Below are 24,876 nucleotides of genomic sequence, written 5' to 3'. Positions count from 1 at the left end.
TTTCTTCAATTTCAGTCTGAATTTGGCAATAAGGAGTTCATGATCTGAGCCACAGTCAGCTCCTGGTCTTTTTTTGCTGACTGTATAGAGCTTCTCCATCTTTGGCTGCAAAGAATATAATCAATCTGATTTTGGTGTTGACCATCTGGTGATGTCCATGTGTAGAGTCTTCTCTTGTGTCGGAAGAGGGTGTTTGCTATGACCAGTGTGTTTTCTGAGAAAAACTCTGTTAGCTTTTGCTTTGCTTCATTCTGTATTCCAAGGCCAAATTTGCTTGTTACCCCAGGTGTTTCCTGACTTCCTACTTAGATTTTAGAAATATCACTATTTGGGTGGAAGTTAGGAAAAGACATTGGAGAAAGACCAGCTGAGAGGTATGAAGGAAAGACAGGAGAACGGTAACATTCCAGACAACAAAGAAGAGAAGAGAGATTAGAGAGAGAGGTGGAGAAGACTTGGTAACCGAGCGGTACAGAAGATGAGGAAGAGGGAGGAAACAAGCATGAGTTTGAGGTTTCAGACCTGGGAAGCTAAGTTGACAGTAATACCATTACAGGACAGGTGGAGGTGAAAGAAAGAGTGATGGGGTGGGGAGAAAATCGTCAGAAAGTCATTATTAATTCTATTGTAGACATGCAGAGTTTGAAACATCGAGTGTCCTGGAGGATCTGATCATCAAAGAGTTAGACAGATTGCCTTGCAGCTCAGGAAAGAGATCTAAGCAGAAAATCAAACTTTAGAAGGTAATTAAGGCACAGAATGGATGAGAACTCTCAGGGATATCTCAGAGAGAGTACAGAGGCTCCAAAGACACAACCTGGGAGGAGGAACACTGGAGAGATCAGCAGGAGAAGAGATGGGCTTGAACAAGAGCATCCAGGGAGGCAGGAGAGCTTGACAGTGTAAGCTCAGGGAACTACCATCTCCAAGAGCGTATATGATGCTAAATGCTATAGAGAGAGCAAGAGGAATTGAAACTTTTCAAAAAATGCAATAATGCTAGACTTATTAGTTGCTTGGATGTGGGAAATTTCTGTGGAGTGATGAAGGCAGAAATCAGTGGGTTATGAGGAGCGAACTTGGCTATAAAGAGAAGGACTGAGATGAGGAGATATCTAAGATTGGGACATAAGGTGAGGGGAGTGCTTTGTTTCCTTTGTCATTTTCTTAAGGTAAAAGTTCAGAATGTGTATTACACTGGAGGAAGTCTGAAAGAAGGGAAAGAGGTGCTAGTGCATGGTCTCTGAGGAAGCAGACAGCAACAAAACTAAGAACACAAGTCTTGAGAGGCAGTTTCAATAGAGCATAAACAAAGGGGAAGATGTATGAACGAGGAGGATACAGATCATTTAACTGTGTGTGTGTATGCACTCAGTCATGTCTGACATCTAACTGTAACCACCAGAAAATTCAAGATACATTCTCATGGACCAGTCTCACAGGTTCTTTCTTCACATCTTGTGTAGATGGTGAGGAAGAAGATCTGATCATGTCAGTGCAAATCAGATTTCAAGTCTCAACTGGATAGAACAAGAAGCGTATGCCAACAACAACAAAAAATGCTATAGCACCAATGTAAAATTCCCTGCCCCTCTGCTCACAAAGCCAGCCATACCTAGCCAGCTCAGCTGAGAAATAACTGAAGACTGAAAGGGGATCAATGCAAGGATGTTCCTAAAACATCATTGTAAAGTGACAAAACTGAGAAAAGATGCTGTGAGATCACAGGAGGTATCATGGAATTGTGTCTGTAGAAGCCAGACCACCTTCTGGGGCCACGTTTTAAGGGGACGATAGGTAAGTTGAAAGAGGTTATAAAGAAACGTCTGGAAACAACATGATGTGAGGAAGAGTTGAGGCAAGTGGGGGTGTTTGCCACATGGAATGAAAGGGTAGGAGAATTCTGGAAGCTGAGGGCCTACTCTCTGAAAGGCTTTCATGTGGAAGATGGATGAGACTTGTTCCAGGTCCTAAAAAGTGCACTTGCGAATTCTACTAGGGAGGTAAATTCCAGCAAAATATAACTAACTTACATTAGTGAGGGCAGATCACGGATAGGATCAACTGACCTGGGAGATAGTGAACTTGCTGACCCCATAAGAGGATCAAGCAAAGTGTCATTGGGACTAGTGCGGCTGGTCAGGTGGGAAGGTCTCTGGTTCACTCTCTCTAGGTCATCCTTCCTGTGCGCTTCTTCTTTCAGCTTCATCTGGACCTGATGCCTGGACCACTGTAGTAGTCTCTCAGTAAGCATCCCACTCATAGTCTTATGGTGCAAAACTGAGGAATGTGCAGCGGGATAGAAGGACCAGGAGCAAGTGAATGGGGAGCTCAAGCCCACTATGAGCCTTCTTCCCATCCATCCCAAGGCCTGGCCTAAGGCTGTACCAGAAAAGAGTGCTAGGATACCAATATCCTGTTTAGAAGCAGTTACATCTCTCCCCTTCCTAAATAAGAACTTCACAGCTCTTCCCACTTCTAATGTCCCCTTCCAGGTTCTAACTTCTATTAACTTGTCATCAATACCTTGATCTATCCTTACCAGTGTCTTGACTTCTATCCTCAGTGGGCTTCAGAGGAGAGTCAAATGCCTCAGCTCCATACAACAGCCTTCACTTTCTTCTACTTTTCTCTCCCTCAGCTGAGGAGCTCACTCGGAAAACTGGAACCTATTATACAGAGTGAAGTAAGCCAGAAAGAAAAACACCAATACGGTATACTAACACATATATATGGAATTTAGAAAGATGGTAACAATAACCCTGTGTACTAGACAGCAAAAGAGACACCAATGTATAGATCAGTCTTATGGACTCTGTGAGAGAGGGAGAGGGTAGGGAGATTTGGGAGAATAGCATTGAAACATGTATAATATCATGTATGAAACAAGTCGCCAGTCCAGGTTCGATGCACGGTACTGGATGCTTGGGGCTGGTGCACTGGGACGACCCAGAGGGAGGGTAGGGGAGGGAGGAGGGAGGAGGGTTCAGGATGGGGAACGCGGGTATACCTGTGGCGGATTCATTTCGATATTTGGCAAACTAATACAATATTGTAAAATTTAAAAATAAGATAAAATTTAAATCTCTGAATATTCAAAAAAAAAAAAAAGGAAGGAAAGAAAATGACCAAGAGACGGATAGACCACTGTACACAGAGAAGTCAGCGAACAGAGGAGGACAGAGTTCAGGGAACAGGCCTGGGTGGCCTGATAAGGATGGAAAGGAGGTGGAAGCAGGCAGGCACACAGTCAGACATATGGGGAACACAGGGCTGCCCAGGAGTGGGTGAGCATGGTTCAGTTCCCTGCCTCAGGCCCTTCTCCTTACCTGGTGCTGGGCTCAGGGTGGGATGCACTGGGGGCCTGCTGGGTCCTCCTTTAGTATTCTGCTCCTGATCCTCAGGGAGAACAGATCAGATGTTTTAATGAGCCTTTGTGGGATTCTCCAGGCCCCATAGCAGCCTTCCCAAGCCCCAAGCTCACTTTTCACCCTCCCAGTGTAGCACTCAAGACCAAACACTCAAGAGCCTGATCCTCCCATCCCAATGCCTCCTGTTCCTCTCAGGTGCTCCCTTCTCAGCTTCATAGTCTAAAGGGCCAGAAATATGAATATCAATTAGACCAAGTACTTGGATTGAGAAATGGCGGGGGTTGGGAGGCCTGGGCAGGCAAGCCAGGGAGAGTTTCTATGCACCATAAAGAATGGGTTTGGAGGGCAGGAAAGGGCTACACTCTGCACTCATCCCCCATCACCCACTTGATTAACCAGACCTGGGATTCACCCTTGACTCCTCTGTCTACCTCACCATTTCCTAATGAGCTACCTATACCTACCTAGCTAATGAGTCTACCTCATAAAGACCTCTTATCTAATACCAACCTCTCATGTTCAGTAGCTGCTCTTTTATTCAACAGTTCAGCTTCTCATCTGTTCCTGCCTGAGTGAGTGCAGCAGCTGGTATCCTTCTCCTTCAATTTAGTTTCCACATGAGAGCCAGAGTGATCATTCCAGATGTAAATCTAATGTCATGGTTCTTTAATGGATGATGTCATGCCTTTTATCTCTATTACTGCAAAATCTACCCTCTTTAGGCTGTTTTGAAGGGTATGATAGTTCATGTTTTGTTAATTTATGTCTAAGCATTTGACTTTTATGAAGTTAAAAATAGTGTTCATGCATGCTCAGTTGCTCAGTTTTTTCTGACTCTTTGCAGCCCCCATGGACTGTAGCCCACCAGGCCCCTCTGTCCATAGGATTATCTCAGCAAGAATACTGGAGTGGGTTGCCATTTCCTTCTCCAGTGGATCTTGCTGATCCAGGGATCGAACCTGCATCTCCTGCGGTTCCTGCATTAGCAAGCAGATTCTTTACCACTGAACTGCCTGGGAAGTCCATCATAAATAATATTATGTATTTAATTCTAGTTTCCAATTGTTCATTGCTAGTATATAGGAATAAAATTGATTTTTATGTGTTCATCCTGAATCCTGTAACATTACTAAATTAATTAATTATAGGAGTTTTAATGTAGAATCCTTGATTTTTTACATAGACAATTAGGTTATTTGAAAATAGATGAAATTTTACTTCTTCCTTTCCTGTATTCTCTTTCCTAGCCTTGTTGTACTGGCTAAAGTTTACCATGCTATTTTGAATAGGATTGTTGAGAGCAAGCATCCTTATTTTGGTACTGATTTTAGGAGTGAAAACATTTAATTGTTCATCATTTTGTGATGTTAGTTGGAGGTTTTTAATATAGATTTTTTTTTTTTTGGTCAGAATAAGGAAATTTCCTTTTATTTCCAGTTCACTGAGATTTTTTTTTTTCAAATCATCAATGTGGGGAAAGGACATTCATAGTCATAAACATTTGAAATAGCTTTATGCAAATACATCTGAATGATGTATTAGTAGTTCTTTTCTCAAAGGGGCTCAGGGACGAGATGAAAGTTAGAGCCTTTAAGATCTCCATGTGTTTCTGAGGCCAAAGTTGAGTGCTTAGTTGGTGGCACTGAGTTTGGGGAGTAGAAAAAATCTTTCATCCTAGATGAAAGTAGTTAGAAAGCTTCCTGAGAAGAGACCCATACGAGGCCCTGATGAACAAGTAAGGGGACAGTAGACGAGAGTGAGGAGAGGACACTCCAGGTGGGGTAGCCTATGCAAAGACCTGGGGAGTCAGGACTAGCCCAGAGTAAGGTATCATGTTGGGAGGTGGGGAAATTAGAGGGGCCTGCTGTGGGTTTCTACTGCCCTGAGAGCTCTGAAAAATAAGGTCCAGTCATTTCAGCAGATAATCCTCACATGCCCTTCCTTTTTAGTTATTTATTGGCCATGCCATGCAGCATGTAGGATCTTAATTCCCCAACCAGGAATCAAATCTGCACCCTGTGCTTTAGAAGCATGGAGTCCTAACCCCTGGACTGCCGGGGAAGTCCTCTCACATATCCTTTCTAACGGCCCCAGGAACAATTTTCTTAATAAGTCCTCAGGAAACACAGTCAGAATGTCTTGCTGACAATTTCATTCTTTTTTTCTCCAGAAAATCAAGGCTCCTCTTTCCCCTGGACTTCTCTTCTTAGAGGCTATGGCCTTCAGGCAGGAAACCCTGGGACTAGAGTAGGCTCTTCCCTTCTCACAATTCATCCATATCACTCTTAGGGCCTATGTTCCCTTAATGCTTGGGGATTGCTAAAAGCTCTCTAGGCTGTCAACTCCCCTAAATTTATCTTCTTGAGAAAGTTGCTAATAAGCAAAATGCACTCTTAGCATTTAGTACCCTCTCATTTTTCTCAACATCCAGATAATCCTTGGTTTACAAATAAAACTTGTTTCTAAGCGACTAAGTGCAATTAGAATATTTTGATAATTGAATCCTATTAGACTTGTAGAGAGTAGCTGATTTACAAGATTTATCTTGTATTGCTTTTTACAAAGCAATTAATATTTATCTGACCCCAGAGTGAGAGAAATTTAAATTTACTTTGATAGCACGAGATTAGTTCCTGGTTAATGTGGCAGCTGATGTGATTCAGTTCAGTTCAGTTCAGTTCAGTTGCTCAGTCGTGTCCAACTCTTTGCCACCCCATGAACTGCAGCACGCCAGGCTTCCCTGTCCATCACCAACTCCCAGTGCTTGCGAAAATTCATGTCCATCAAGTCAGTTATGCCATCTAACCATCTCATCCCCTATCATTCCCTTCTCCACCTGCCCTCAATCTTTCTCAGCATCAGGGTCTTTTCCAATGAGTCAGTTCTTTGCATCAGGTGGCCAAAGTATTGGAGCTTCAGCTTCAGCATCAGTCCTTCCAATGAATATTCAGGACTGATTTTCTTTAGGATTGACTGGTTGGAACTCCTTGCAGTTCAAGGGACTCTCAAGAGTCTTCTCCAACACCACAGTTCAAAATCATCAATTCTTTAGTGCTCAGCTTTCTTTATAGTCCAACTCTCAGATTCATACATGACTACTGGAAAAACCATGGCTTTGACTAGATGGACTATTGTTGGCAACATAATGTCTCTGCTTTTCAATATGCTGTCTGGGTTGATCATAGCTTTACTTCCAAGGAGCAAGCGTCTTTTAATTTCATGGCTGTAGTCACCATCTGCAGTGATTTTGGAGCCCCAAAACATAAAGTCTCTCACTGTTTCCATTGTTTCCCCATCTTTTTCCCATGAAGTGATGGGACTGGATGCCATGATCTTAGTTTTCTGAATGTTGAGCTTTAAGCCAACTTTTCCACTCTCCTCTTTCACTTTCATCAAGAGGCTCTTTAGTTCCTCTTCACTTTCTGCCATAAGGGTGGTGTCATCTGCATATCTGAGGTTATTGATATTTCTCCCAGCAATCTTGGTTCCAGCTTGTACTTCATCCAGTCCAGCATTTCTCATGCTGTACTCTGCATATAAGTTAAATAAGCAGGGTGACAATATACAGCCTTGACTTACTGCTTTCCCAATTTGGAACCAGTCTATTTTTCCATGTTTGGTTCTAACTGTTGATTTTTGACCTGCATACAGATTTCTCAGGAGGCAGTTAAGGTGGTCTTGTGTTCCCATCTCTTTAAGAATTTTCCACAGTTTGTTGTGATCCACACAGTCAAAGGCTTTGGTGTAATCAATAAAGCAGAAAGAAAGAAAGTGAATTCGCTCAGTCATGTCCAACTCTTTGCAACCCCATGGACTGTAGCCTATCAGGCTCCTCTGTCCATGGAATTTTCCAGGGAAGAGTACTGGAGTGGGTTGCCATTTCCTTCTCCAGAGGATCTTCTCAACCCAAGGGTCAAACCCGGGTCTCCCGCCTTGCAGGCAGATGCTTTACCATCTGAGCCACCAGGGAAGCCACTAATAAAGCAGAAGTGGATGTTTTTCTGGAGTTCCCTTGTTTTCCAATGATCCAACGGATGTTAGCAATTTGATCTCTGTTTCCTCTGCCTTTTCTAAATCTAGCTTGAACATCTGGAATTTCATGGTTAGGTACTCTTGAAGCCTGACTTGGAGAATTTTGAGCATTACTTTATTAGCATGTGAGATGAGTGCAGTTGTGCAGTAGTTTGAACATTCTTCAGCATTGCCCTTCTTTGGGATTGGAATGAAAACTGATGTGATTGCATCCCACTAATTTTGATGCGTGTTTGTGTGTGTGTGTGTGTGTGTGCTGAAGGTATGAAGGAGAAAGTGTTAGTTGTGTAGTTGTGTCTGACTCTTTATGACACCATGGACTATAGCGCGCCAGGATCCTCTGTCCATGGGATTCTCCAGGCAAGAATACTGGAGTGGGTTGCCATGCCCTTCTCCAGAGGATCTTCCAGACCCAGGGATCAAACCCAGGTCTCCTGCATTTCAGGCAGATTCTCTACTATCTGAGCTACCAAGGAAGCCTTTATATGCTTTCAGTTACCATCATTAGTATCCAATCCATATATTCTGACCACATAATAAGCCTGATATTAACATTGTAGTTGACAAATACAAGCTACAGTTAATAAGGTAATAACTATTTTCTAAGGCATCTGGCTTTGAAGACAATGACTATCTAATGATAAAATTTATACAATTATTTAAGTTCTAAGGCCTATTTCTACTTGAACTTAAAATTAATATTATAGTACAGTCATTATCTCCACATCAGACTCCATTTTATGGATAGGGGCCTGAGCTCCAGAGAGATTAGGTGGTTTTTCCAAGATCTCAACAAATTAAGTCAGGACTAAAGTTTGGGGCCCTTCCCCTTGTTCTCTAAGGTGGCAGAGGAAATTTAAGGGTAAGTCAGTTATGGAAACCAACATACTCTTTTTGTAAATAAAGGTCTGGATTGCTGAAAGCCATGGTGGGGTAGGTACAATGGAAATCAGACAGGGATCCATGAAAGTGAAGAAGAACGGCAGAAGTGGACAGACCAGGGATGGAGAAGGGCCAGGAAATCACTCAACAAACATTTATTGAGAAATTACTATTCCACTGCAAGATGCTACTTGCTTAGGCTATGAAACACTGCTGAGGAAGATCTAAATTAGCCAGCAGAGCTCTGACTTGATGGATCTGACCCTATAGCTTAATGACTTAGAATCATAATCCTAAATATTTTGAATTTTCCTCAATGGTATCCTATCTGTTATCTCAGCTGAGCCTCAAAAAGCTCTACTGAATCCTTGAGATATGGCATGATATACTAGAGAAGAGCCTGGACTCTGGAACTATACTACCTGGGGTCAAATCTCAATTGTGTTACTTTCCAGCTGGGTGGCCTTTGCAACTTGTTTAATCTTGTGCCTAAGTTTTTTTTGTTGTTGTTGCTGCTATTTTTAAACTTTATGAAGAAAATCATTATACATACCTCTGGAGTTGTTATAAGAATTAAAATATAAAGTACATATAAAGTACTTAGACAATGCTTGTCATGTAGAAAGTGATCGATAAAGGTAGTTCTTATTTAGGCCCAAAGAATATTCTGGAACACATTGTACAGATATAAAAATTAAACCTCAGAGAAATGAGTTGACGTTTTCAAAACAACAGAAAGTCAATGATGTGTTTCATCCCTGAACACAATTCTTTCTTTCCTAATGTTTCCAGTAGCCTAATAAAATGAAAAAGTGTTTTTTTGTAGATATCTTCCCTATCCTGGGCTCCTTCTTAAGTCCAGTGATTTCAGTGAACGTGTGAGTGTCATAGACAGAGACCAGAGGCACCACAGACAGCCCTCATCTGTGGCTTACTGAGTGTCTGCACTCGTTCCAACTAACTTGAAGAAAGCCCTCTTCACATCCTTGTTCCGGAGGCTGTAGATGATGGGGTTGAGGAAGGCAGAGATGACATTGTAGAACAGGGCCAGCTTCTTGTCATCCTCTGGGGAGGCCTCAGAGCCAGGCCTCATATACATGACCATGCATGGAATACAAAACATGGTGACCACAGTGATGTGTGAGGCACAGGTGGAGAAGGCCTTGATTCGCCCCTGGGTGGAGCCAATCTTTAGGATAGCAGTGAAGATGCGAACATATGAGGCCAGAATGAGGGACAATGGAATCAGGAGCAAGATAAAGCCCAAGATAAAGTCCACTTGGTCATTGAGTGATGTATCTGCACAAGCCAACTTCAAGACAGCAGGAATTTCACAAAAGAAGTGGTTGATTTCATTGGGGCCACAGTAGGGCAGATTCACTGCAAAGACTGTGTAGACGAGGGCACAGGTGAGACCGCAAAAGGCAGAGCTGACTGCCAGGAGTACACACAGGGTTTGGCTCATCTTGACCCTATAATGGAGTGGGTAGCATATGGCAACATATCTGTCATAGGCCATAGCTGCAAAAATCCAGGTCTCAGTGATGCCCAAGGTTAGGAAAATGTACATCTGGACCACACACCCAACATAAGAGATAGTTTTACTCTTGCTTACTAGATGGATCAACATCTGGGGCACTGTGGTGGTAGCATAGCTGAGATCCAGCAGAGAGAGGATGCTCAGGAAGAAGTACATGGGGGTGTGGAGGCGTGCGTCTACTCTGATCAAAGTAACGATGAGACCATTGCCCAGGACTGTAAATAAGTAAAGGAAGAGGAAGAGGAAGAAAAGGATCCAGTTGGTTCTGGGATTTCTGGAGAAGCCCAGGAGGATAAACTCGGTTACAGAGCTTTGATTTTTCCAACCTTGGCTATGCGTGGCCTTCCTTCTGAGGAGAGAAGAGGACATATTCCTAAATACCCTGCAGTCTCAGTGAGAGAATGCTGTGTAAGATCCACAGCTGCAGGGACTGAAGGCATCGCAGAACTAAGCAAGCAATCAAACAAAGATCTCCTCCTCCACGCCAGGGAACATTCTATCCAAATTGGCTTCGCATTGCTCTAGGCACTTGATAGGGATTATAGAAATGATTTTGATCTGTCTAACTAGCTTTAATAAAGTTCCAAGGGCCCAATGGAAAAACTGTACATGGCATAAATCTTATTTTGAAGAACGCACACACGTACCCATCCCATAAATCAAAGGAAGGAGGCTAGGGAAATGTAAAATGTTTTACGGTAAACCAAAAAGTTGTAGAGCACTCTATAGTTCCTAAAGTCATTCTTTCAAATGTCAAGACAAGCAGGTGCTACCAAGGACAGTGTAAATGTGAAACAAACAAAAACCCTTGCTTCTTGGCTTTGTCTTCCTCTCTGATGCTATAATTTTGAAAGGCCACATACCATTAGTTTTCAGAAAAAGGGGGAGTTTCAAGGAAGCTTTTTTTGGGAAAAGAAATCTTTCCTCTAGAACTTTTATTTCCCTCACCCCCACCATTCCAGCATTACCTGCAGTGGTTACAACTATAAAGATAAATTGACGTATAAAGACAGCCAGAGACTCAAGAATCGAAACCTAGAGAACATGTTTGTGCTCCTGGCATTTCTCAAGAAAATGAAGCTTATTTACCTGGAAATTAGGTGCCTGTGTGTCTCGAAGCTTTTCTTGAAAACTAGTAAGGACTCCTCCACAGCCATGTTGCTCACAGGAGAGAGTTGAGTATTGGGTGGGAATGGATCTTCAGGTGATTTGAACTCCATCCTAGATCTCACCTTGGCAGGCCTAGACAGCAGAACACAATACTGACCAGTCCTTTTTTCTTAGTCCTTTTGCAACAGAACCATAACTGCTAGATACACACCTTTTCCAGACACCAAAGAAGGAAATCGTCTTTTATGAAATGGCATTCTATGAAAATGTTTTAATAAAGGTGATCTTATTTGATTATCACCACAACCCACTGAGGTCAGTATCACTACTTCCTTTTCATAAAATCGCCTGTCCAGTGTCGGACAGAGTAAATGACGGAGCCAGGACTCAAAGTCCAAGTCCCAAATGTGTCCCTCACACCAATTTCATGCAGGGTTTAGCAGGTTTCCCTGATGGCTCAGATGGTAAAGGATCCACTTGCAAATGTAGGAGACCTGGGTTTGATCCCTCAGTTAGGAAGATCCCCTGGAGAAGGGAAAGGCTATCCACTCCAGTATTCTTGCCTGGAAAATCCCATGGACAGAGGAGCCTGATGGGCTATAGTCCATGGAGTCACAAAGAGTTGGACATAACTGAGTGACTAAGAACACACAAGCACAAAATAGACCCATTTTAGGTAACATTATGAGAGAAAGAGCTGACCTGTGTATCAACACTTATAGAGAGCAGAAAGTTCATATTGCAAAACATTGCAAATTATCAAGTGGTTTTCATAAAGAATCTCAAAACTTTGGATCAGAATTTCAACATTTAAAGCATTGCACTGGCATGACAAGGCTGGCTGATAGCTCTCAATTTGTGTTAAAATAACACTACATAAAGCTGTGGATGGAACTCAGGCTTGGATAAATGAGAAAAATGATATTAATACTCACATTAGAGGCTCTTTGCAGTAGTATAAGAGTTAGTGGATATGGTTCATGCTCTTCTCTCCTTTAAGAATTTACTCAATTGTCATCTTTGCAGGGAAGACTTGAATCTTTCCTGATCATCCTGTTTGAATCTGAAATATCCCATACTCCGTACATTTTCTGTTTTATCTATCTTCATAATAGTTAGCAACTTCTAATGTACAAAATAATTTTTTGAAATCATCAGTTTCCCTCACAAGAATTCAGGAATTTTTATCTTTTTGATTTATTGTATGTTACCAGATTCTAGAGCAGTGCCTAGCGTATAGTAGGTATTTTAAGTGCCGGATAAATGAAAGGGCTGAGTCCGAGCTGGCCCACCAAGGGCACCAGTTGCTGCTATTTGTACCTATGGGAGCTATCCTTGTTGCTGAACTTTGCTTCCTAGTGAGCTAGCAATGGAGTTGACCTCATTCTGAGGCTTTCCTTTGGATTTACATAGCTATCAACAGATTTCTTTCCTGGTGGCTCAGTGGTAAAGAATCCAGCTGCAATGCAAGAGACAAAGGAGGCACAGATTTGATCCCTGGGTTGGGAAAATCCCCTGCAGAAGGAAATGGCAACCCATTCCAGTATTCTTGCCTGAGAAATCACATGGACAGAGGAGCTTGGAGGGCTACAGTCTACAGGGCTGCAAAAGAATCAGACATGACTTAGTGACTAAACAACACCAGATTTCTGAACACGGACTGGTCCAGACCATTTACATACATTATCCATGGTCATCCCACAAAGTCAATACCTACTATTAGCTGCATTTTACAACTAAGGAAACTGATATTTATCAGAGTTAAGCAAAAAACTCAAGAGCCACCCAGAGAACTGTTTTTAACTCTTGAACCTGCAATTTAAAAGGAAAAAACACAAACTAGAGCTTCTCTATACAGAGAAAAGAGCTTATCAGTAAGGAATCCATGAAACCTTGTTATTTATGGAAGAATGGAAGAGACTGAGAAAGCTTAGCTGGGAGACTTATGAGGAACTTAAGAGAGCTCACTAAATATTCTGAAGGTTGTCATGCAGAAAAAGGTAGAAATGTGTACTGTATGTTCCTGGAGGGAAGAAAATTAGAAATGTGTGGCAAAAGTTGTAAAAGGGGAAATTTTAAGCTCAGTTACAAAAAAAAGGCAAGAAACTTCTAGTGAGTAATACTACTCAATAATGAGTAGTAGCTCCATTTTTAGTTTTCAAGCATAAGCTGTAAGGCCATGTCACTCAGGTGTGGTATCACTTCTTTGGATGTGAAATCATGATGTACTACATTAAAATTCAACTTTGCCATAAACATTCTAAGATTCTAAAGCTCAATGACACCAAGATTCAGAGAATCTATGATTTTAGGGGTGACTTCTCACTATGTACCCAACCTCATAACAGAGGCTAGTCAAAACAAAGTCATATGCTAATAATGAGAACCAAAGAAGATTGAAAGAAAGTGAGAATACAGTATTTATCAAGTGTAATGTAAAAATTCAAGAGATAATTTAAGTTCCTACTGTCTTATTCGTGCAGATATGGAGCTCCCTTGGGAGCTATGATTGGTATCCATGCAGGGTTGTTCTCCTGCCCCCCAGAAGGTCCCACATAGTCTCTTCCATAAAGAAGAAAGGTTAAGAAAAATAGTAGACAACAAGCTGAAGGGAAAACACTATTATAAAACTTGCATTAAATCTTTGTTATTCTTTCTTGTTTAAAATTATTTATTCTTGTGTCCTTTGAGAGAATGTTCTAAGAATCAAATTAGGAAAATACAATTTTAAAAGTTGTTAAGTAGCAACTATATTTAAATCACAGGAGGACTATACAACATCCAAGACAAAGTTGAGATGAGAAACATTTCAGAAGAATATTTTCACTGAAGGAGAACAGGAGTGTCTTCCCTGATCTTTCCTGTTCTAGCCTTTCTTTCATCCAACCCAATCTACACACTGCCAGAGTGAGTTTCAAAAAAGACAGAGATGATCATGATATTTCCCTGTTTACAAACCCTAAAAAAAAAAAAAAAACTCCCATTATTTATGAGCTAATGTCTAATTTCCTTAGCTTGGTTTTCAAAGCTCTTTGGAACTTGATTCTTATCTATCTAGTAGGTAACTTGATTACTTACCTACTCATCTTACCTACCTGGTAAGAACTTGATTCTTACCTACCTGGTAGGTAACTTTGGAACTTAATTCTTACCTAACCTGGTAAGTAACTTGATTACTTACCTACTCACCTTGTGTGCTTTATATGGCTTGCTATCTAGGAATGGAATGGTTTTTGCTTTTTAATATGGTTGAAAAAATATTCATTTATGTCTGTGGCTGTTTTGCCTTACAACAAGAGTTGAGAAACTCTAATAGAGATCATATATGTCCCACAAAACTTAAAATATTTATGATCTGGTCCCCTACAAGAAAGGTCTGCTAACTCTAGCTGAAAGCAAACCAGCTCATTCATGACCCTCCAAATATTCCAGGTCCTTTCACAAATCTATTTCTCATGAGGCAGTATGTTCTAAGGAGAGAGTAGAGGCTCTGGGGTCAAATTTGGTTTGAGTTTTGCTTTGCCACTTACGAACAGCACAACCCAGAGAAAGCCATTAATCTCAAACCCTATTTCATCATCTCTAAGACTGGGAGAATAACATATAACTTGAAGGTTTTTGTGAAGATTAAATGATATTTTAAGTGTATGTAATACTATAGCAATGTGTCAGTTATTATTACTGCTAATGTTAAATCATCCTCCAGATGAAATGCCCTCCTCTGCTTTCATCTCTTGGTAAAAACCCTAATCATGGAAGTATTCTGTGATTCCCCTCATAACTTCTTCCTCTGGGCTCTGATAACACCTTTAATGTACTTTTATTATTCCCCATGCTCACACACACACACACAAGTTTGTGGAATTCCTTGAAGATGAAAAACCATATCTTACCTTTCTATCTCCAATTCTTAGCACAAGGTATGGGTCGTTGCTAATGAATGTCAAATTAATGACTTTAAGAAGTTATGCCAATGGCATAAGAGTGAGTTTGTTGCAAGACTGGACTCCCAGTCCAATGGTTTCCCCATCACTTTCTCTTTCAAAATTACTACCCAGATCTTCTTGGTGATGTCTACCTGGGTTATCCATGTCCAGAATAACTAAAATCCTCTTCTCAGCAAGTTGGTAACTGAAATAAAGTTTGAAAACAGAAAAAATGAAATCAAGAACACACAGGCAGTCCTTGTATTATCTTCTTCAAATGTGCTTCTCTTCCAGGCTTAGTCTGGGCAACTAGACATGTCATTAGATAGGGGATGAACCAGAGACAGAACCCATTTTCACTAAGCGCTCATTGTGGGCCAATTAGTTTACACCCAGGATAAGAAAAAGATTAAGGGTATGGCACCACAGTCCATGAGGTCCCAGAGTCGGACACGACTGAATAACTGGACACAGCACACATGGCACTAGAATCAGACTTGGGTCTGAGTACTGACTCCATCGCTCATTAGTAGAGTGACCTTGGGAGAGTTACCTCTTGTGTGTGTCTACATCCTCTCCTAGAAACCTGTGATGATGATAGTACTAATCTCAAAGTATTGTCCTGATGGTTAATTGAAATAGCACATGTAAAGTTGCTTAACACTATGCCTGCAGAGTATTGCTCTAAAGCCAGTAGTTACTATTATTATTACTATTTTATCCCACAACAAGTTTTTATCAAAAATTATGAATTTTTAGAAAAAAGGAAATTGGGAAACAGGATAGCTTTTCTGATGTTGCACAGTATTAAAGGGCACAACCCAGATCTTTCTCCAAAGGCCACTCTTCACTGGGCTCTGCTGCTTCTGCACCATCTACAGGTGATGTTCTGTTAGGACTATTGCTGACAGCGATCTGGTGGGAGAACCCTTCCCAGGATTCTGGTTTTGTCTTTCATGCCCCTTACCTGTCTTTTCACTCTCACCTTATCCCAAGTCCAATACACACCCTTCCTCCACACCCATGTCCCACAACTGCCTTGGGTATAAGAGAATCCTGTTTTAGCTACTCTCCAGAAGTTGCCACATCTCAGCAGCTCCCTGGGAAATACCTAGCTGGTGTATTAATGAGGCCCATGGGTATTGGGGATCAGAGTCCCTAAGGATGCAGCCAAATAGATCCTGATGTCACCTTAGGAGGCTTCTAATCCTAAGGGATACCATTCCTCAGGGGAAGGTTCAGTAAGGAGGGAGTCATCAGACTAGAGATAGAAGGGCTGAACATGCCCCAAGGAATCCTAAGATTTGGGGGGAGCTAGAACTACAGAAGCAGTGTGAAGTTTTGTCCCTTTACTCAGACCTCCATGTGGGGGCATGCTAGATGAGTACAGCTAAGCAGTTAATACCAGGACCCAAGTTTTAGCTGCTCTGCTGGTCTTTTCCCCCATCTTTTTGGTGTGAAGTGATGGGATTGGATGCCATGATCTTAGTTTTTTTAATATTTAGCTTTAAGCCAACTTTTTCACTCTCTTCTTTCACCCTCATCAAGAGGTTCTTTAGTTCCTCTTCACTTTCTACCATTAGAGTGGTATCATCTGCAAATCTGAGGTTGTTAATATTTCTCCCAGCAATCTTGATTCCAGATTGTGATGCACCCAGGCTGGCATTTTGCACAATGTACTCTGCATATACATTGAACTGTGGAAAACTCTTGAGAGTCCCTTGGACAGCAAGGAGATCAAACCAGTCCATCCTAAAGGAAATCAACCCTGAATATTCATGGGAAGGACTGATGCTGTAGCCGAAACTCCAATACATTGACCATCTGATGCAAAGAACTGACTCATTGGAAAAGATCCTGATGCTGAGAAAGATTGGAGGCAGGAAGAGAAGGGGATGGCAGAGGGTGAGATGGCTGGATGGCATCATTGACTCAATGGACATGAATCTGAGCAAACTCTGGGAGATAGTGAAGGACAGGGAAGCCGGGCGTGATGCAGTCGATGGGGTCACAAAGAGTCGGACATGACTGAGCAACTAAACAACAACAAAGTTTCATTAACTAATAAATGTTCCTGAAAGCAAGGGTTTTATGACTCAACCTTGATAAATATTATGTTAAATAGACTCAGTGTGTATTTTCCTTGTTTTTCATTGCTCATTTACCTATTTGCTTCCTATTTACTCATTCATCAAACATTAATTGATGCTTACTGGCATTGCATGTCAGGCTTAATGCTAGGTTCTGTGGATGCAGGCATAAATCATGCAAGTCTCAGTCTAGTAGGGGAGAGACACATACTTAGACAAGGATGTTATAAGGTGCCGCTGGGAACACATTCAAAACTCTGAAGGAGTGGCAAGGAAGTGGTCCAGGCTCTAAAGACAATCTCGGAATTCTCAAGACTCTCTACTATTGCATGAAGCATGAATAGAACAATGTTTCTAAGCCTATTTGGACAAGAAATCTTTTTGTCACAAAATGTTTCTCAGGACCAGAGTTTCAGGTAACATCCTTGAAAAGTGCTTGTCTAGAGAAAAAAATCTAATTTTTTCAACACAATGTTCCAGGCCCTATCTGTCACATCTACTCTCCCCTGCCTGGGCCTACATTCCAGCCACTCTGCCCATTCTCCAAAACCTCTGTGTCTCTAGGCTTTCAGCATCCTATTTCCTCTTCCAGAACACTTCAACCTCTGCTCCCTGCCCTTTAATCCAATTATCAAACTTCTACTCATGCTTTGAAAACCCAGCAGAACTTTAACTCTGTCTTTAGAGCCTGGACCACCTCCTTGCCACTCTTTCAGAGTTTTGAATATGTTTCCAGCAGCACCTTATAACATCCTTGTCTTGGTATGTGTCTCTCCCCCATTAGATTGGGACTTGCATTATTTATGCCTGCATCCACAGAACCTAGCATTAAGCCTGACATGCAATTCCAGTAAGCATCAATTACTGTTTGATGAATGAATAAATGATGCCAACATCATGGCTCACCTTCTTTTCTCTGATAACAGATATTTTTCAAGTCATCTTTATTTCTTTCTGCTATAAAGACCATCTGTGCTGATTGTAGAAATTTTAGAAAGTAGAGAAAAATATGACCCAAAATAAAAATCACTTGGTATCTTACTACCCAGAGAGAGCCAATGTTAACATGTTAATGTATATCCTTTCAGGCTTTTAAAAATGAATGTATGCATTTTTATAAAAATTGGATTAACTTTATACATACAAATTTACATTTTGAATTTTTCCACCTAATGTTATATATACTTTTCACTGTAATTAAATAATGCTTTAAATATGATAGATAATATTAGTTGCATACTGTTTCATAAAGTTGATGTATCATATTTGCAGCTGTTTCCAGTCATTTTTTTAAATATTTATTCTACTATTTATTTTATTTTTGACTTCTTTGAGTCTTAGCTGTGGTATGCAGGATTTTCGTTATGGCATGTGGGACCTTTCATTGTGGAGCATGATTTCTCTCTAGTTGAGGCACGTGGGCTCTTTTGCCCCACAGCACGTGGGATCTTGGGCTTCCCAGGTGGCGCTAGTGGTGAAGAATTTGCCTGCAGGAGACATGAGAGGCTGGGGTTCCATCCCTGAGTCGGGAAGATTCCCTTGAGGAGGGCACAGCAACCCGCTCCAGTACTCTTGCCTGGAGAACCCTATAGACAGAAGAGCCTGGAGGGCTAATCTATGGGGTCACAAAGAGTCTGATGAACATATTTGAACATAAAATTTGGTCCGTGTTTCTGATTTTGTTCTTAGTATTGCCAGGAAAAGCCAGTTCTGACTCCCTGTTGGAACTGTCACTTCGACTTGCTTTTCATTGCTTTTGTTATTATAATCATACATAATGGCCTGCCTCAGAATCTTGCCCCCTCACTCAGTTCACTCACTCAGTCAGAGTTCGACTCTGTGACTCCATGGACTGCAGCATGCTAGGCTTCCCTGTCCATCACCAGCTCCCAGAGTTTACTCAAACTCATGTCCATTGAGTCGGTGATGCCATCCAACCATCTCATCCTCTGTCGTCCCACTCTCCTCCTGCCTTCAATCTTTCCCAGCAAATGAGTCAGTTCTTCACATCAGGTGGCCAAAGTATTGGAGTTTCAGCTTCAGCATCAGTCCTTCCAATGAATATTCAGGACTGATTTCTTCTAGGATGGACTGGTTGGATCTCCTTGCTGTCCAAGGGACTTGCCCCTCTACCTGACTGTTAAAGTGCATCTGTTCAGAACTCTGTACTTGTGTAGATGTCAGGAAGGAAGAAATTAACACATTCCCTGCCTGAGACTTGCCATTCTGGGAGATTCTTGCAAGATTAAATGGTGTTTTTATATTGTTTCCTCACCTCCCCCCATCTCTGATACGAAAGAACCTGGCATCCAGACTTCGATAGATAAGATGCTTCTTTCGAGACATCAATCTACCATCTCCTCAGTCAGCAAGCTGGGACTCTGTCACATTAGGACAAATTCCTAGAAGTGAAATTTCTGGACCTGTTTATAACAACACTGTGAAGGTATGATACAGATTGTTATATGCTTGTCATATGATATTTTTATTTCATAAATGAACATATATAAAATTCTTAAAACTTTATTGGCACATAAGTATTTAATAAATACAGACATAATTCCTTATTTAACAGATATATTGAGTGCCTACTCTGTAGAAGGCACTGCTCTGAAAAGGTAGAGCCAATAATATTCTTTTCAGTAACAAACGTGAGTGTAAGTCTTCCTGCACACTTCCCAGCACTGGGCATCATCATTTTCCTAATCCTTGCTAGTTTGATGATGAAAATGATTCAATTCATATTTATTAATAACAAAAGCAAAACATTTCTTCTATGTGGTGATAGCTGAACAAGATATAATCCTTTTTATCTCCTCCCCATTCTTATCTGGAGAATTCCATGAACAGAGGAGCCTGGCAGGCTACAGTCTATGGGGTCACAAAGAGTCTGACACGACTGAGTATGCACACACACTTTTTGCATCTGCCACTATTTCTTACATTTTGCTAGTCTGAATCCATCAACTTTTCCACTCACTGACTTCATCTTCCCTCTCCGACTGTTTGGGTGGACTGTTACTCCTTCACTCATAAAATATCCATTGAAGGCTAGTAGATAAGTGGCATGGGCTAGATTCGAGGGATACAGCACTCAACTAGACAATAATGATCCTGCCTTGTGGATTTACTAATTTGCTGTCTAATAGAGAACTCAGAATCATGTGCCTTTATTATTATGAGAGGTACTGCATGCTTTGGAAGGCTAACTCACTCTGGGAGCTCAAGGAAAGGCTTCTTTGAGCAGCTGCAGTTTAAGCCAAGACCTGGCAGATGAACAGGACATCAATGGCATAAAGGGGTGAGGTTAAGGGTGAGAAGAGAAGGAATAGCTTATGTAGAAACCCTGAAATGAATGGGAAAGAGCATGTCTTTGCACCTCCAAGGCAAAGACAGAAATCCAGCTCACTTGGAGTGAGAGAAAGAGGAGCAGAGTGACCAGAGTGAGATGAGCCTGGGGAGGCCACGGGGGCCAGATTGTACACGGCCTCATTCACCCTGTCTCCTCCCTTGGCCAGGAATCCTGCGATGTCAGTGTCCTCGCCCTTCTCTCCATCTGACCTAATACCACGAGTGCAGTTTCCAGAGGGCATGTACCTTTCTCAAGATTCAGCCACAGGTCATTCCCCAATGCTCATTCCTCTGTCTCAATCAAAGATTTTAGTGTCTCAGAGACCCTTCTTTTGTAAATCACCAAGACTAGAACAAGATGAAAATAAAAGACTGATATGCTTGGAAGAGATTTTGTGGTAGGTCTGCTCCCCAAGGGCCTGAATGAAGCTGAGACTCCTGGCTGGGCATGGGGATGGTGTAGTGGTGCTGCTGGGTCATATGAATGAGTGTTTAAGGCATTGACTGTGTATCATGAGTCTTGTTCCTCTGAGCCCCCAGCACCTCTTTCACAGCCTCATTCTGGGGCTCTGCGCCAGCCCATCACCTTAAGGAAAGCCCTCTTCACATCTTTGTTCCGGAGGCTGTAGATGATGGGGTTGAGGAAGGCAGAGATGACATTGTAGAACAGGGCCAGCTTCTTGTCCTCTTCTGGGGAGGCCTCTGAGCCAGGCTTCATGTACATGACCATGGCTGGCACACAGAACACGGTGACCACAGTGATGTGGGAGGCACAGGTGGAGAAGGCCTTCAGCCGCCCCTGGGCTGAACGAATCCTTAAGATGGCAATGAAGATATTGATGTAAATGACGAGGATGAGAGAAAGTGGAACCAGGATGACACTAAAACCAAGAATGAAGTCTACCTGGTCATTGACTGAGGTGTCTGCACAAGCCAGCTTCAAGACAGCAGGGACTTCACAGAAGAAGTGGTTGATCTTGTTGGGACCACAGTAGGGCAGACGCATGGCAAAAACAGTGTAGACAAGAGCTGAGACGACACCCCAGAGTCCACAGAACAAGACCATTACCCTACACAGCCATGGACTCATGATGACCTTGTACCTGAGTGGGTGGCAGATGGCCACATACCTGTCTATAGACATGATGGCAAAGAGCCAGGACTCAGTAACACCTAACACCAAGAAAATGTACATTTGGGCCACACAGCTGGCAAAAGAGATGGTCTTCTTCTGGCTTGCCAGATGTGCCAACATCTGGGGCATAGTTGTGGTGGCATAGCCCAGATCTAACGTGGAAAGGGTGACAATGAAGAAGTACATGGGTGTGTGGAGGTGCGAGTCCAGGGAGATGAGGATGATGATTAAACCATTGCCCAGAATGATCAACAGGTAGGTTGTCAGGAAGGCTGAGAAAAATAGAGGAGTGGTTTTGGGGCTGAAGGAGAAACCCAGAAGGATGAATTCAGTCACAGAAGACTGATTAGTCTCTTGCATTGTGTTCTACTTCTGAATGAAAAAGAAAGACACCAATTTAGACAGAAGATTAGCTGAACTACGTACCCGGATAAGGGTTGCTGATGGGGTTGGGGTAGTGGTCAGTGTCCAGTTATAATGAAACATCATGACCCCACGACAGGTTGTTTTACCTCCCCTTGTCCACTGCCACCACTCGCAGGAAATTTATGAAGAGGAAAGGGCTTCCACATCTGGCCCGGCTCTGCCTCTGGCCCACCAGCAGTTGCTCATCTCAGCCTCACTTTACTCAGCTATGAAGTGAAAGCACTGGGCAGGGGATCTCTACCTCCTCTTAGCATCCCCTTCTCCTTAGTAAGGCAGCCAGGTGTTTAGAGATAAACATTGTCATACAGATTATGCAATTTGGCAAATTACAGTGAGAAAAACTACTTGGTCTTGTTGAGGACGTCAATTTATTTTTCCACTTTAATTACACCCTCAGATTGCTCCCAGCAAGGACAGCTCTCTGACCATCACCTACTCCATCACAATTCATGGTGTGTTAGAAGGCACACTGGGTTCTAAGTCCCGGTTTTAAGGTTTATTCAGTGAATGACCTTGAGTAAGCCCTTTACCCTGCCCTCTAACCCTTTGAGGCCACTTCCTTGAGTACAAAATGAGAGTAATTATCTCTTTGTTACAAATTTGCTGCAAAGATTGAATGATATTTTGGCATCAAATCATCACACAGAGGACCTAATGTGATAGATACGTAATAAATGTAAATTGCATTTCTGGATGGTTCTCCATATACAGGGACTGGGATTCAGGTCCAAGCTATGCAAGCAAACATCTTGAGAAGGACTTCACCATATCTGATGCTCACAATCAACTTTCACTCCCCTAGAGGCCTACCTTCTGTTTCTTCTCCCCACAAAAGCCAGCATTTCATTCCGTCCTTTAGCTTCTTACTGACTCTTAGCTCTTCCCCAACTTAACCTTCCTGAACCTTCATTTCTTCATGGAGAACAGGAAGAAGCCAGCATCACTGAAGAGGTGTCGTGTGTATTGCCAGTGCTCAGGGAGTGAAGCAGTCTCGATGCTGTCAGTGTTATTCCTTCTCCTGGAACAATTTTATTTGACTCAACCTATTTGTTCTCCAAGCTGCTTGTTTTCCTTCAGATACCCTGAATGAGTCTTCACAAGAACCTGTGTCTACATGCACCACAGTGGATGGCTTCTTGACTTCGGCTAAAGGACTGCACACAGTTGGAACCTCCCATATGCTAGGCTCTTTTCTAAGACCTTCACAGACATTATCCAGTAGCTGGCAGGTAATTATTCTTACTAAATCCCTTGCACGATAGAGACTTTGTAGGTCACATTGTACCGACAAGTTGGCCTCAGTTTCCATATAAAGTATTATGTATTTGGGGTAGGTGGTTTCAAAGAAGAGAAACCACAGAGTAGTGTGGAAAGGGCAAAAGATTTAGAGACAGTAGGTTCTATTTGAATCCTGATTCTGGCTTTACTTGTTATGTGAACTTGGGTTGTTTGCTTCCTAGGCCTCAGTTACATCAACTGTAAAATGGGAATAAAAATATCTATCTTACAAGCCACATTCTTCCTTAGAGGAATTCCAAAGATATGAGAATATTCTCTCTTGGCGCCAAGAGTTGGCAAATGTGCTTGCTGCCATTTCTAAGTTTTCAGTTTTCACATACAGTCAATGAATGTGTTTGCTATTAAGAGTCTGGTTTCAGCCCATTTTCTCTGCCCCGGCCTTCAGAGTACCTGTTCTAAAACAAAAATCTGACTGGGCCCCCCTTTAACCTTTTGGTGACTCCCTTGCCTACAGGGAAAAGTCTAAGAGAGGTAGACAAATACCCTGGCTTTACTCCTTAAAGCAAGGCTCAGTTTTGTTCACCAGACTCCAAGGTAGATCAGACATTTTAAAGAGATCTCCAGCTGCTGCAAGGACTGAAACAGGGCACCACAGTGGCCCGAGATGCCAGGCACAAGGAGGAGACATGGAAAGGAGATGCATTCCAAGTCACAGTGGGGTTTTGTCGCAGAGATGAGGACCCAGAACTCCAGGATGTCAGCTGGCCAGCTCTTTGGGTTCTGTCTTAACTTAAGGCAAGCCAAAGAAAACTTGGAAATTCTGCAAGTCAGACATATCCCCCATAAGCAGTTTGACTTCACTGTGCATAATTTTATTTTTTTCCCATAGTAACTTCATTACCAAATGCAGAGCCTGACAGATGGTAAGATCTGGTAAGTGCTTATTGAATGATCTACATACAGGGAGATATGGAGAAGCCAGGGTAAAAAGAGAAAAGAAAGAATATAGACATTCTTTCTCTCCCTACACTTTTTGTTCCCGTTCCTCAGAGATGCAGAGAAGATTACCTGTGTCTAGAGGTCACAAGTCACCCAGGAGAAATCAGGGCATAAGGTGGTTGAAGGAGGAAGACTGAGAGAGTTGGCCCCAAGTGCTCTGAATCTCTCAGTGTGGGAAGAAGGAAAAGAGCTGGGCAGTACCACTAGACTGAAAAAGGTTGAAAACTGAAAACAGAACCATGAGCCAGAGAGCCCCTGGAGCCTACCCCCAGGGAGCAGTGTTGGCTCTCAAGAGCCTCTGGAGAAAGCCTGGGGCAGCTGCCACCTTCATCCACCCACTTTTGCCAGGGCATACTTTGCACAAATGCCAGAAACTTTCAGCCTCCCCATACACTGCAGGCAGATGCTGCCTTCAGAGTATGACCCTGACACAGCCCTGGTCTTCCCCTCCCTGTCAAATAGGGCTCACCCAGTCCTTCTCAGGTCTGTGTCTGGGAGGGGCCTGAGTCTACAGTGGCTGATGCTGAGCTCAGAATATTTTCGGGCCCAGGTCCAGAGCAAGCAGTCCAGAGCATCTTGCTTTGTTGTGTTCCATGTTGCAGGTCTCTCCCTGAGTCCTCAGTGACACCCCACAGATCTATTCTGGGCAACTTCAGAGATTCATCAGAACTTGGGACTGGAGGCAGTCTTGGAGAATCCAGCCCCTAGCAGGGCACACATCTTCTCTGTAGCCTACCTGGCAACAGATGCTCCAGCTCCTGTTCACATTCTTCCA

The 24,876-nt window shown here is 42.4% G+C and overlaps 3 protein-coding genes across 12 annotated transcripts in view; 1 reads left to right on the top strand and 2 right to left on the bottom strand.

Annotated features, from left to right (window-relative positions):
- Positions 1–24,876, top strand: part of OR13P13 (olfactory receptor family 13 subfamily P member 13) — a 217,358-nt gene that overhangs the window by 170,056 nt on the left and 22,426 nt on the right. For 7 of the 10 annotated variants that reach the window (XM_059884635.1, XM_059884634.1, XM_059884631.1 and 4 more), the window contains 3 exons: positions 19,251–19,397; positions 22,941–23,092; positions 23,992–24,035. The gene's annotated coding sequence lies outside the window, so the exon portion shown is untranslated. Of the gene's footprint in view, positions 1–839; positions 2,687–19,250; positions 19,398–22,940; positions 23,093–23,991; positions 24,036–24,876 lie in introns of those variants that run through there. The other 3 variants (XM_059884639.1, XM_059884632.1, XM_059884647.1) reach the window with 3 other exon arrangements.
- Positions 9,217–10,194, bottom strand: OR13P8 (olfactory receptor family 13 subfamily P member 8). The gene has a single exon (NM_001390096.1). It carries the CDS (start codon positions 10,192–10,194, stop codon positions 9,217–9,219), a length of 978 nt encoding a protein of 325 aa, NP_001377025.1.
- Positions 20,859–21,797, bottom strand: OR13P3 (olfactory receptor family 13 subfamily P member 3). Its single transcript, NM_001390095.1, has one exon. The coding sequence runs from the start codon at positions 21,795–21,797 to the stop codon at positions 20,859–20,861; it is 939 nt and encodes a 312-aa protein (NP_001377024.1).

This window comes from Bos taurus, chromosome 3, assembly GCF_002263795.3.
Source record: "Bos taurus isolate L1 Dominette 01449 registration number 42190680 breed Hereford chromosome 3, ARS-UCD2.0, whole genome shotgun sequence".
Lineage (NCBI taxonomy): Eukaryota > Metazoa > Chordata > Mammalia > Artiodactyla > Bovidae > Bos > Bos taurus.
Note: the sequence above shows the minus strand (reverse complement) of the source record. Positions and strands in the feature narration are given on the sequence as shown.